The 10,416-nt window shown below is 46.7% G+C and overlaps 1 protein-coding gene across 2 annotated transcripts in view; it reads left to right on the plus strand.

Moving 5' to 3' along the window:
- The first annotated feature begins 2,831 nt into the window (after positions 1–2,831).
- The window catches only part of LMO4 (LIM domain only 4), a 16,607-nt gene continuing 9,022 nt past the window's right edge, over positions 2,832–10,416 (plus strand). Inside the window, exons 1-2 of one of the 2 annotated variants that reach the window (XM_081322903.1) lie at positions 2,832–3,696; positions 6,387–6,625. In XM_081322903.1, the coding sequence (XP_081179029.1) occupies positions 6,390–6,625 (236 nt within the window). In that variant the 5' untranslated portion in view covers positions 2,832–3,696; positions 6,387–6,389. Of the gene's footprint in view, positions 3,697–4,882; positions 5,923–6,386; positions 6,626–10,416 lie in introns of those variants that run through there. The other variant, XM_081322904.1, reaches the window with a different exon arrangement.

The following is a 10,416-nucleotide window of genomic DNA, read 5'->3' on the forward strand; positions in this document are numbered from 1 at the left end:
CTGTGGAGACGCAGCAAAGGCAGGAGCCCTGCCCAATAAGCTTGTCAGCTTCTCAGAGAACAGCGTGAAGCCACTCTTTTACACACACACACACACAGAGAGAGAGAGAGAGAGAGAGAGAGAGAGAGAGAGAGAGAGAGAGAGAGAGAGAGAGAAGGGAAGTGCACGTGCCTGTCAATGTCTCTGCAACTGGGAGCCGCAGAAGGCTGAAAGAGCCGCATGCGGCTCCAGAGCCGTGGGTTGACCCATGCCTTAAACACTACACCAAACTGACTCTCCACTTACTGATAATGTGGTCTAAATATACAGTTCAAATTAATGGAATTGTTACAGCAGGGATGGAGATATAAAGGGGAGCTTATGAGAGATGTTTCATGTTGTACAATAATATAGCACTCTCTTTGCATACAAGAAGGCTTAGCTTTTATAAAAGTTTGCAAATATTCATTTTCTTGACCATGAATAAAAATGTATCAGGTAATCAGGCAGCTAGATTTTATAAAGTACACGTTTGAGCCTTAGAATGACTATATGTGGAATGGCCAGGCTAGTACATTTTAAGGCTTTATTCACAATTCTAACTTACATAAAGTCAAGGACATGATGCTCAAAACAATTGCTAAGGGAGTTTTCTACCTGTATTTTCTTGAACTGAATCAAAAAGGACTATCTTCCATCATCTTCCAACCAAGGTGTGCCCTCTGATTTATCTGAGCCATCTTGTGCCAAAGTAAGATTAGAGGCAAGAACCTTCCCAGTTCCAAATGGCTATTTGAAGCTGCCGTGGGCACATCTCCCCTCTGATTACAGGCCAATGGTTTTCAAGGTCAGTTGTCTCCGGACTCACCCCCCCAGGCCCAAAAGGCACCTCTCTCTTATTCTCTTGCCAACTTATGGGTAGGAGGGGGACGGTGCAGGCACCCCAAAGACCCCAGTTCTTCTCATAAGAGTGGGAGAAGCCGGGTCTTCCACTGTCATTCCTCCAAATCCGTGGAGATTAGAGCAGAGAACTGGTAGCAAGGAAACTGTTCTTCCCCGCTTCTTTCTTCACTCTCATTGCCTTCCTATTGATGGGACAAAAAACCCCTGTTTCCCCCCCCCCATAAATTGGCAGGCAAAGGGCGCTTTCTCCATTTCCACTCTCTCAGAAGAAAGGAACCGGAGGAAAGAGCAGAGCTTTAAGCAAGACCTGCTCATCCTCTCTAGTTTAGGAGGTGCCCCTAAAACCCCAGGGTGACCAATTTATATGGGTGTCCAGAAAGTACCCAGAAGAGCTTCTGGGCAAGTGTCAAGAACATCCCAGGTGGCTGCGATGCAGCTGTCCCAACCCTTCCAGGCCATGCTTTTGACGCAGATCCAGCTCCTTCACTCAAATGGAGGAGAACGGCCCACTTAAACCACTCGGTTTAAGGGGCAATATATTTTTCCCCCCTTCCTCTTTTACTGTGACTCATAGAAACGGGGTGGGGGTGGGGGGAGAGGGAGGGAGGGAGGGAGGGAGAGAGAAAGAGAGAGAGAGAGAGAGAGAGAGAATGAGAATGAGAATGAGAGAATGAGAATGAGAATGAATATATCTCCAGAGCGACCAACTCTGTGAAATCGGAGACTCCCAGAAGCGGGCACTAAAAGAAAGTGCTCCTCCGCACCCGTGTGCGAATTACCCTCCCATATATTCCGCTTCGTTGCAGAGGCACGGAGGAGAGAGAGGGGCTGGAAACGCACTCAGCGCTTTCCTTCCCTGGATGGCCGGCCCCGCACTGTCGCCATGCCAAGACCTTCCTCGCACCTAACCCGTCAAAAGTCTCCCGACACGGAACAGCGCCACGCACATCTGAGGGACAAAAAAACAAAACAAAAAACCCGGCTCTTTCGCCCAGCCGCGCGTTTCCATCCAATCCGGCGTTATTAAGTAAGGCGGCTTCGCGCTCTTTTACGCCCGTCTTATCGGCACAAATAAAAGAAGTCCGAAAAGGGAGCCCGTGCCCCCCACGTCAACCAGCGCAAAACCAGTAACCCCCCCCCTCCCCGGGGTTGTAATTTTACGCCCGACCCTGTGGGAACATCCCGCCACTTCTCTCCCCCCCCCCCCCCCAGCCGACTTCCAAGGCGGCTTGTGTTGCAGTGAACTTGGGAAGGGGAAGGCGGGGGGGGGAGGAGGGGGCGAGAGGAAGAGGGGAGAAAGATTACGGAGTCTACGTCTATTGCGAGTCCCAAGTTGTGTTTAACCGGCCCCCCCGCCGCCGCGAAGTGAGACCTTCCTACCTAAGTCCCCGCTATGAGATCCTAGGGAGAAACAAGCCCTTGGGCCATTTTGGGGGAGTTTGGTGGCCTTTATGCTTACACAGCGAACCAGGGACGGGACGGGACCGCGCCCCGAGTAAACCTGGTGGGTGGAGACCCCGACTAGAGGACCGCGCAGCCCCCCCCCCTCCCCACGCCTTTCCCCTTCCTGCGCTCTAATCAACGAGGCGGAGAAGGTCTCCGGTCTCCAGGAAAGAGCGGAACGGGACGGAGCGGCCCGGGCGGCGCCACCTTCTCTCGCCTGCCCGGGCTTCTGCCGCGGCGCTGCTTCGGAGCTGACTTAACGAAGCCCCCGTCTCCCTCTCCGCCTTCCCCGCGCCCTCCCGGCGGCCTCCCCCACACCCCCTCCCTCCCTCCCCTCCCCTTCCCTTCCCTTCCCTTCCCTTCCCAAAGACATTCCTTTGTCTCCTTCGCGATTGGCAGGTTTTATTATTCCGCCTGAACAAGCGGCGGGCCGATTGGGCGAGGCGCCGTGACGCGAGGGGCCGAGCCGCGAGCAGTTGGGATTTTGCTCTGTCAGTAACACATGGGCGAGAGCGGCGCAGAGAAGCTGCGAGGGCGCTAGCGAGAGGGGCCTCCCTGCACGTCCTGCCGCCGCCGCCAACAACACCTCCGCGGCTCCTGCTCGGCGGAGCAGTCGGAAGAGAAGCAGCAGCAGCAGCAATAGCAGCAGCAGCAGCAGCCGCGGCGGTTGTCGTCCCTTCTCTTGAGCTCCGGCTCCTTTCCTTTCGCCCCAGGACCGTAGTTGGTGGGCATCGAAGAGCCGCTTTTTTTTTTATTTTTTGGCAAGCCGCCGGAGCTCCCGCAGGGCTGGAGGAGGAAGAGGTGTCGGCGGCGGAAAAGGGGCCGTAGGGGGAAAGAGCCAGGCGCGCGCGCGCGCTCCGAAGTGCGGCCACCTCTGCCAAAACTTAACCCAGCGATTGCAGCAAGCGGCGGCGGCGGCGACGACGTCGAAGGCGCCCGCGCTCGCTTTTGGCAGCCCGGCAGCCGCGAATAAGCTCTTCCTTGCGCAGCTCCCTTCGAGGGGGAAAGCCTCGGCGGTCGAAGGAAGGAAGGAAGGAAGGAGAAGAGAAGAGAAGAGAAGAGAAGAGAAGAGAAGAAGAACGCAGGGCTGAAGCAGCCTTTTCCCGGACATTTGCCTCTCTTATCCTCCACCTCCCTCCCTCCCTCCCTCTCCCCCCCACTCTCCCCGCTGCTCCTAGCCGTGGGGCTGGGGATTTTCCCCGAGTTGAGGACCCCGCGCTCGCCCAGCCCAAGCTTCCCGGGGTGGCTTTTCCCAAGAAGCAGGCGAACGAGACCCCTTTCTCGGGCGAGAAAGCCTTTCCGTCTCCCGAGGGCTCTCCCGACGCCTCCGCCACGTTATCCGCGGCCTCTTGCACCATAGAGGGAAAACAGGTAAGACGGTGTTTATGTGTGTGTGTGGCGGGGGGAGGGCGCGCTTCTTTCTGGGGCCGGGCTGTTAATTTGGACCGCTTCCCAATCGGGCCCCTTTCCCAAGCCCGCTTCGCCTCTTCCCTTATCCCGATCCGGAACTGGAAGTCACCGCCAGCCTTTTCTGCTCGGGACCCGCCGAGGGCTGCTGCTTGCCTGCCCAGTCCTTGCCAGCTGAGCGCCTGCCGAGTCCCGAAGCTGGGAGGAGAAGACCCGTCACCCCACTTTCTTTGGAGTCACATTATTTTGAAACAGTGGCAGGTTTGCCGGGGGGGGAGGGGGGGAGACTCTAAAGTGAGCTCTGTGTGTGTGTGTGTGTGTGTGTGTGTTCGTGTTCTCCTCTCTTCTTCTCCCTCCTTTTTTGTTCGCGAGAAATCTTGATGAAGCAACCTAAATTAAAAGCAAGCCGTGAATTAAAGCATCCCCGATTTTGTACAACAAATTGCAAAGCTCTCTACGTACGTACGTTCGTTCCTCCCTCCCTCGGTCTCCATTAAAATCACAAGAGACGTTGTTAAAAGAAGGGAGGGGAGGGTGTGTTTTGCCTCTAGCTGCCTCTCTCTCTCTCTCTCTCTCTCTCTCTCTTTTTCTCTCTCTCTCTCTCTCTCTTTCTTTCTTTCTCTCTTTCTTTCTTTCTCTCTTTCTTTCTTTCTCTCTCTCTTTCTCTCTCTCTCTCTCTGTCTCTCTCTCTGTCTCTCTCTCTCTCTCTCTCTCTTTCTTTTTGTTTCATTGCCTCTGTTCCGGGACCTAAATTGCTTAGCTGTGTAATTACCAGAGTAAGCCTATTTAACTTAAAAGCTTTTCTTCTCTTTCTCTGTCACCCCTCCAATTCCAAAGGAAACTTGAGGAGGACCTGTCCTTAGTTATCAGGGAGTCACTTTCTGGTCAGTCCTCTTGATTTGGCCTCTCTTAGATTTAATCAGCATTAAGGTATTGCCTGTCCTTAAAGAGCTTTAGCTTAATGGGGTTACTGGACACTTCTGTCCCTGTAACGTTTCCTTTATATATAATATTTACCTTTCAAAGGGAGAGGGAAGAGCAAATCCGTGGGGTTTTGTGTTTGTCTGCCTACAGACGAATCTCAGTGCGGTTTATATAATTTGAAAGCTGTTTGTTTTAAATAAAAGTAAGAAATGCAGATTCATATTGCTGGAAGTAGTAACAAAAAGGCCATTCCGTGAGTTAAATGCATCAGAAATCAATTTACATAAAGGTATATGGTGCATTCAGAGAAATGCAATGCTAATGGCTTTTAGAGTGGTTCTCTTTCCCAAGTCTTGGGGTTTTTAGTTACAGTCTTAATTGGTGCAGTTCTCCTCAGTCTGGTTTATTGTGTGGTCATCTGAAACATATGATCAGGAGTTATTTTGAAGGAAATCCTGTTTGTTTTATTCTTTTTTTAATGGCCTATTTTAAGGAACCTGAAGCTGCTGCTGAAATGAAGTTAAGCAAGTGGCGAGGAAAAGTTTACACTGTTTTTCCCTTGGGGAAGGGGGGTCTTATTAAATAAAATAGATGCCTTAGGTTGAGAAAGTGCGCTTAGGAAGGACAAAGGCAAAATGTGCTGCTAAATTGGCAGTAAACAACTTGATATTTTATTACAGGAATGACAGAAGGGGCACTCCTATTTTGGCTGCTGGAGCAAATTAATCTGTTTGGAATAAGCTTTATGAATTGGTTCTATTATTAATCTCTCCATTGCCCTGCTTTTAGAAGTGTTTATTAGAAAGCAACAAACACATCTCTTTGGGTGTGTGTATACAATCTTTAAACAAAAACAGCAATTTTACAAACAGCTGTGCTTAGCTGTTTCCTAGTGGGGCACACTTGAATAATCTATACCTCTGCTATTACCACAAAACTTTTTTTTTCTTAGGGCAACAAAGCATTTAGCATTTAAATTGCAGATTAGCAAAACAAAGGTAGATTGTGTTTGTATAGGAAGTTAACAGGCTTCTTACAAGTTTAGTGATCCATTATTATTTTTTTCAGGAGGTGGGGCTCTCCTGCATTTGATCTTTTTTAGAACAAATACATTAGGACAATCATGGTTGGGAGCCCCTGCAAATAACAATGGCATGAAAAAGGAGACCTTGAAAGACCAGTTTCACAACTTTTTACTATTTCTTTTTTTCAAAAAAAAAATACTTTCCTGCCTAGAACTAAACAATTTCCTGAACTCTTCTAAATGTGAGTAGTACAACTGTGCTTAGCAAGAAGTGGAATTGGTGCTCTTCTGACTAGTTTTTCTGCCCTTCCAGTTTTAGTGATGTGGGCCCCAGCCATTTATGTCTGGGAGGGCCAAGCAGACTGTGTGACTCCAGGTGTGTGTACTTTCTTGGCAACAAACAAAGCAGGGGGTCACTAAGTTTGACAGGAGCATTGCCAGCTAAAACTGTCACTGGGCACCACTAGCCACCTTGGAAGGGAGGCAGCTAATTAACCCAGAACAAAGACTTTGAAAAGTAAACAAGTGGCTGTTCCCCATCTTTCTCTTCTCTCTCCCCTTAGGAAGTGCTACATTAAGCAGGCAAATTGCACAGGGCTGTTTGCTGAAAATTAACCCGCTCTTCTCTCTTCCTTCCTTCCTTCCTTCCTTCCTTCCTTCCTTCCTTCCTTCCTTCCTTCCTTCCTTCCTTTTTTTTCCTATCCAGACCATGGTGAACCCAGGCAGCAGCTCGCAACCGCCCCCTGTCACCAGTGGCTCCCTCTCATGGAAAAGATGTGCAGGCTGCGGGGGAAAGATTGCTGATCGCTTCTTGCTCTATGCCATGGATAGCTATTGGCACAGTCGGTGCCTGAAGTGCTCCTGCTGCCAAGCCCAGCTGGGAGAAATTGGTACATCCTGTTACACAAAGAGTGGCATGATCCTGTGCAGAAATGACTATATCAGGTGAGCTGGGCAGAGGGAAAGTAGTTTGGTTCTTTGAAGAAGATGCGCAGATACGAAGGAAAGCTTGAAGTGGAAATAACCCCATCTGTAGGTAATAGCTCAGAACTAGAAGCCTGATTTTATAAGGGCATGTCTTTCCCCGGATAACAATAGAAAAGTTGGGAGAGATGTGAATAAATTAACTTTTGAGATGCTCCTGAACCTTTTAAGAATTCCAGCTCACAGTTAGCTGCTAAAACCTATCTTGCACAAGTAAAATTGGGTTTCTTTGCCACCTTAAAAAAAAAAGCAAGGATAGAGCTAGCTGGGATTGTGAACGGATAAAGTAATGGTTTACTGTGGTATTTTCAATAAAGGGTGTTTAGAATGATGAGTTTTTGTATGTATGTTGTAAAAGTGTTGATCAGCTGTTGATGTGGTGACACACACCCAAAATTGTAGCCCATTAGTAATGTTTATGTTCATATTGCTAGAGGGCTTATTTTTCAGTGGCTCGGGAATACTGGATGTAGATGAATAAACAGTTAAATATCTCTAGTTACATAAAGCACTCATCTCACTCTTTCAACATCAGTTTTGCTTGTCCTAATGCAAACTAGTTTTTGATGCAATTAACGAAGAATTTTAACAGGTCAGGTACCTACTGGATCTTTTCAGGTGAACTTGAGCTCTTTTAAACTAATTTGAAAGGAGGCATTTTGAAGGATTACACTTTTAATTTGAGTAAATGGCTTGATAGACTGATGCACATGAATGCGTTGGGGTGTTCTAATTCAGCAGCCAGTAATTAAACAGCTCTCTCTCTCTCTCACACACAAACACACAAACCCCACCCCATTTTGGCATGGAAAGAATGTTTTAAAAAAAGGCATATGGGGTATTGTCTCAGTAGTCGTTATTTTTGGACTTTATAGATTGCATTTACAAAAGTGTCTTAAGGGTGAAAGAACCAGTTCCATGGCTGAATATTTCCCTTATACTCCTGCCTCAGATGTTAGTGTTTGGCTATAAATATTTTAAACACTTTGCTGGTGGAATTTCTATTGGACTGTAGTACCTGTGTAGTAGTACTACAAGGTGTAGTACTACAAGGTGTAGCACTGTGCTGAATTTTGGCTGTCCTGTACACATATCTGAGAATAAGGCACCAGAGAGGTTTTTGCTTGCTTGTAATTTATTGTATCTCCTTTTTTTTTTCTGCAGGCACTTTCAGCCAGCTAAATAGAATGCAGGGAAAAAAAAGTCATTAAAACATTTTAGGTAGTTTCCAATATTAATTTTGCTCAGCATCTAGATTTTTAGAATAAATGGTAAAGCACAAGTTTGTGCAAGCTTGCTCAGACGTACTCTTGATCCCTGTCTGAAGCAACTACATAAGCGAGACATAATTCTAATTAAATAGAGCAGAACAGTTAGAGAAAGAGGTTTGTTTGAAGTGGAAAAATTGACACTACTGTTCAGATTCAATGAACAGTACAGATTTCGTCTCTTTCTACTAAAACCGTCAAACCAACCTCGTATGATCAGTACTAATTAAAAAGAAGTTCCCTACTGTATCCCTAAGGCAAGTTCAGACCAGCTTATTGGAATCTGTCCTTCAGGTTTTTTAATCTGCTTAAAATATATTGCAGGTGTGATATCGGGTTGTTAAAACAGTGGTCTTTATCAAATGGTAAATTTGAACTGGTTTTTTCCCCCATCAACCTGACTTTTCTGTAGAACCAAGTAGTTTGCCAGGTAAAATGAAATCTATTCCATAGACAAATCTAGATATATAAAAAGACCAGATTTTCCTTCGGTATCCAAAACAAGTAAGTGGAAATCCTAGTCTACCAAGAAATGGGATGCAACCATTTCATCAGCATTTGATCTGTTGGGTATGGTTTTAACAGAGGAAGGGATAACAAGAGGTGCTAGAAGACCAGTCCTCCAAAGTCCTATTTTGTCCTATGGGCTATGTGCAGAAATTCCAACTATGATTTTAATTAGAGTTACAGTAGGATGCTTTCATTATAAAGCTGAGAGGAGAATTGATTATTCAGTTCTGAAATGAAAGCCTGCGACTGCTTTAAGACTGTGATAGGAGTAGATTTGCTTCCCTCCCTCCTTTTTTTTTTAATCAAGGGGCTTTTGCAGTGACTTTGAACTGTAGTTTTTCAAAACTGGGCTCAAAACAGCTGTAGATTGCATTGGCAGCTTAAGGATGCTTGTGTGCATGTGTAAAGGGATGGACGTCCATTGACTTTTTTTTTTCTGGCTCCTTAACTTGCAACCATAGTACTCTAAGTAAAGCAGGGAGGGGGAGACTGGGAAGGGGGGGGGTAATGGGCAGCCCTCCCAGTCATGAGATTCTAGATAAAGCAGCGGAGCAGCAGCAGCAGTGTGGCAGTGAATCTGCACAATTAAGAGCTTTAATTAGTGTCTCCTCCATTTTCTCTTGTTTCTGATAGGTTTTATCTAATGAGATCTCATCCCTGGCTTAGATCTGCCTGGAATGACGTGTCCGAAATGAATGAGAGTGGTGTGGCAAACAAAACATTTAATTAACAAAATTGGCCTTGGAGAGAGCAAGAGAGAGAATTGGCTAGGGCGGGTTTGAAAAGTGTGATGGGGAAGCAAAATAGACGTTTTCTTAAAGGGCTAGTGCTTTAGCGCCCATCTCTACATCCAAGGTTCTCTAATATAGTTTAATATGTCCTGTTTGGAATCTGTTGCTGGGAACGGGTGAAGTGGGGAAAGGGTGCCTTCCCCCCCACTTTTCCCCTCCTCTTTTGCTTTAATTAAGGTTCAGATCAAATGGTTTTGTCTTGGATGGAATGGACTATTCAGCTTCTCTCACCTACCCACCCTGCTTAAGGCCCATGGAGTTTTTGACGTGCCAGGGCAGGCACTCACTCCATCCCTATTTCAACAAGCAAAAGATACTCTATTTTGTCCTCGTTGCTCATTGCCATTCACGTGGTTGTCCGCAGTATGAGCTATCTGAGTAAGGGAGGAAATGCAAGGGAGCCGCCAGGCAGCCAGTTCATTTTTCTGGTAATCAACAGCAAGCTGCTAATATTCAGGGAATGCTGTCCCTTTAATTTGAACAGGCTAGGTAATTAAATGGCATTTTTCCAATAGGACGTGCTAGGTAAATCTAATAGTTGGTTATTTAATATCACTTTGAAGTCTGCCCACTCAAGCACAATGACAGCACAGGAGCATGTGAACTATTAGCTTGGAAAAAAAAAATCCAGGATCTCAAAAATTAATTAAATCGCATGCAATTTAGGGGGAACGTTTATCTTGATTTGTCATAACAGAATTAATTCAAGGCCTCCAATTCACTTGGGGGCAGATCTGTTACTCTGAATTAACCAAGCGTAATTTGGCTGATTTCTCCCCCCCCCCCTCTTCTCCCCCCCCCAAATGCAATACTTGCACATCTTCTTTCTTTCCTCCCCCCTTTTCGGTATCTGTAGCCTTTGGTGCTTTTAAAGTGCTGGGACTATAGTTAACGCTGAAGTACCTTTAATCAGTTTGGCTCCAGGCATCATTTTCTAAGTCACCTTTGTTCCATGTAATACATGGAGGGCAGAGTTTGGATGCAGTTGGAAAAGCAGTGCCTTGGATCCATAGCTTTGTATGTCTTTTTGAGGAGAACTTTTTGGGGAATAGTTGCCCTGCCTTGCTCCTTTCCTGGCAAGGGACAAAGAAGGTCATGAGCTATATCAGCTCAGAGGTACTTGAATTTTCTACAATTCTCGAAAACCCATTTGTGTGTGTGCTAGGTTTTTTGTAGTTTAGCT

Source organism: Vipera berus (genome assembly GCF_964194415.1).
Source record: "Vipera berus genome assembly, chromosome: 3".
Lineage (NCBI taxonomy): Eukaryota > Metazoa > Chordata > Lepidosauria > Squamata > Viperidae > Vipera > Vipera berus.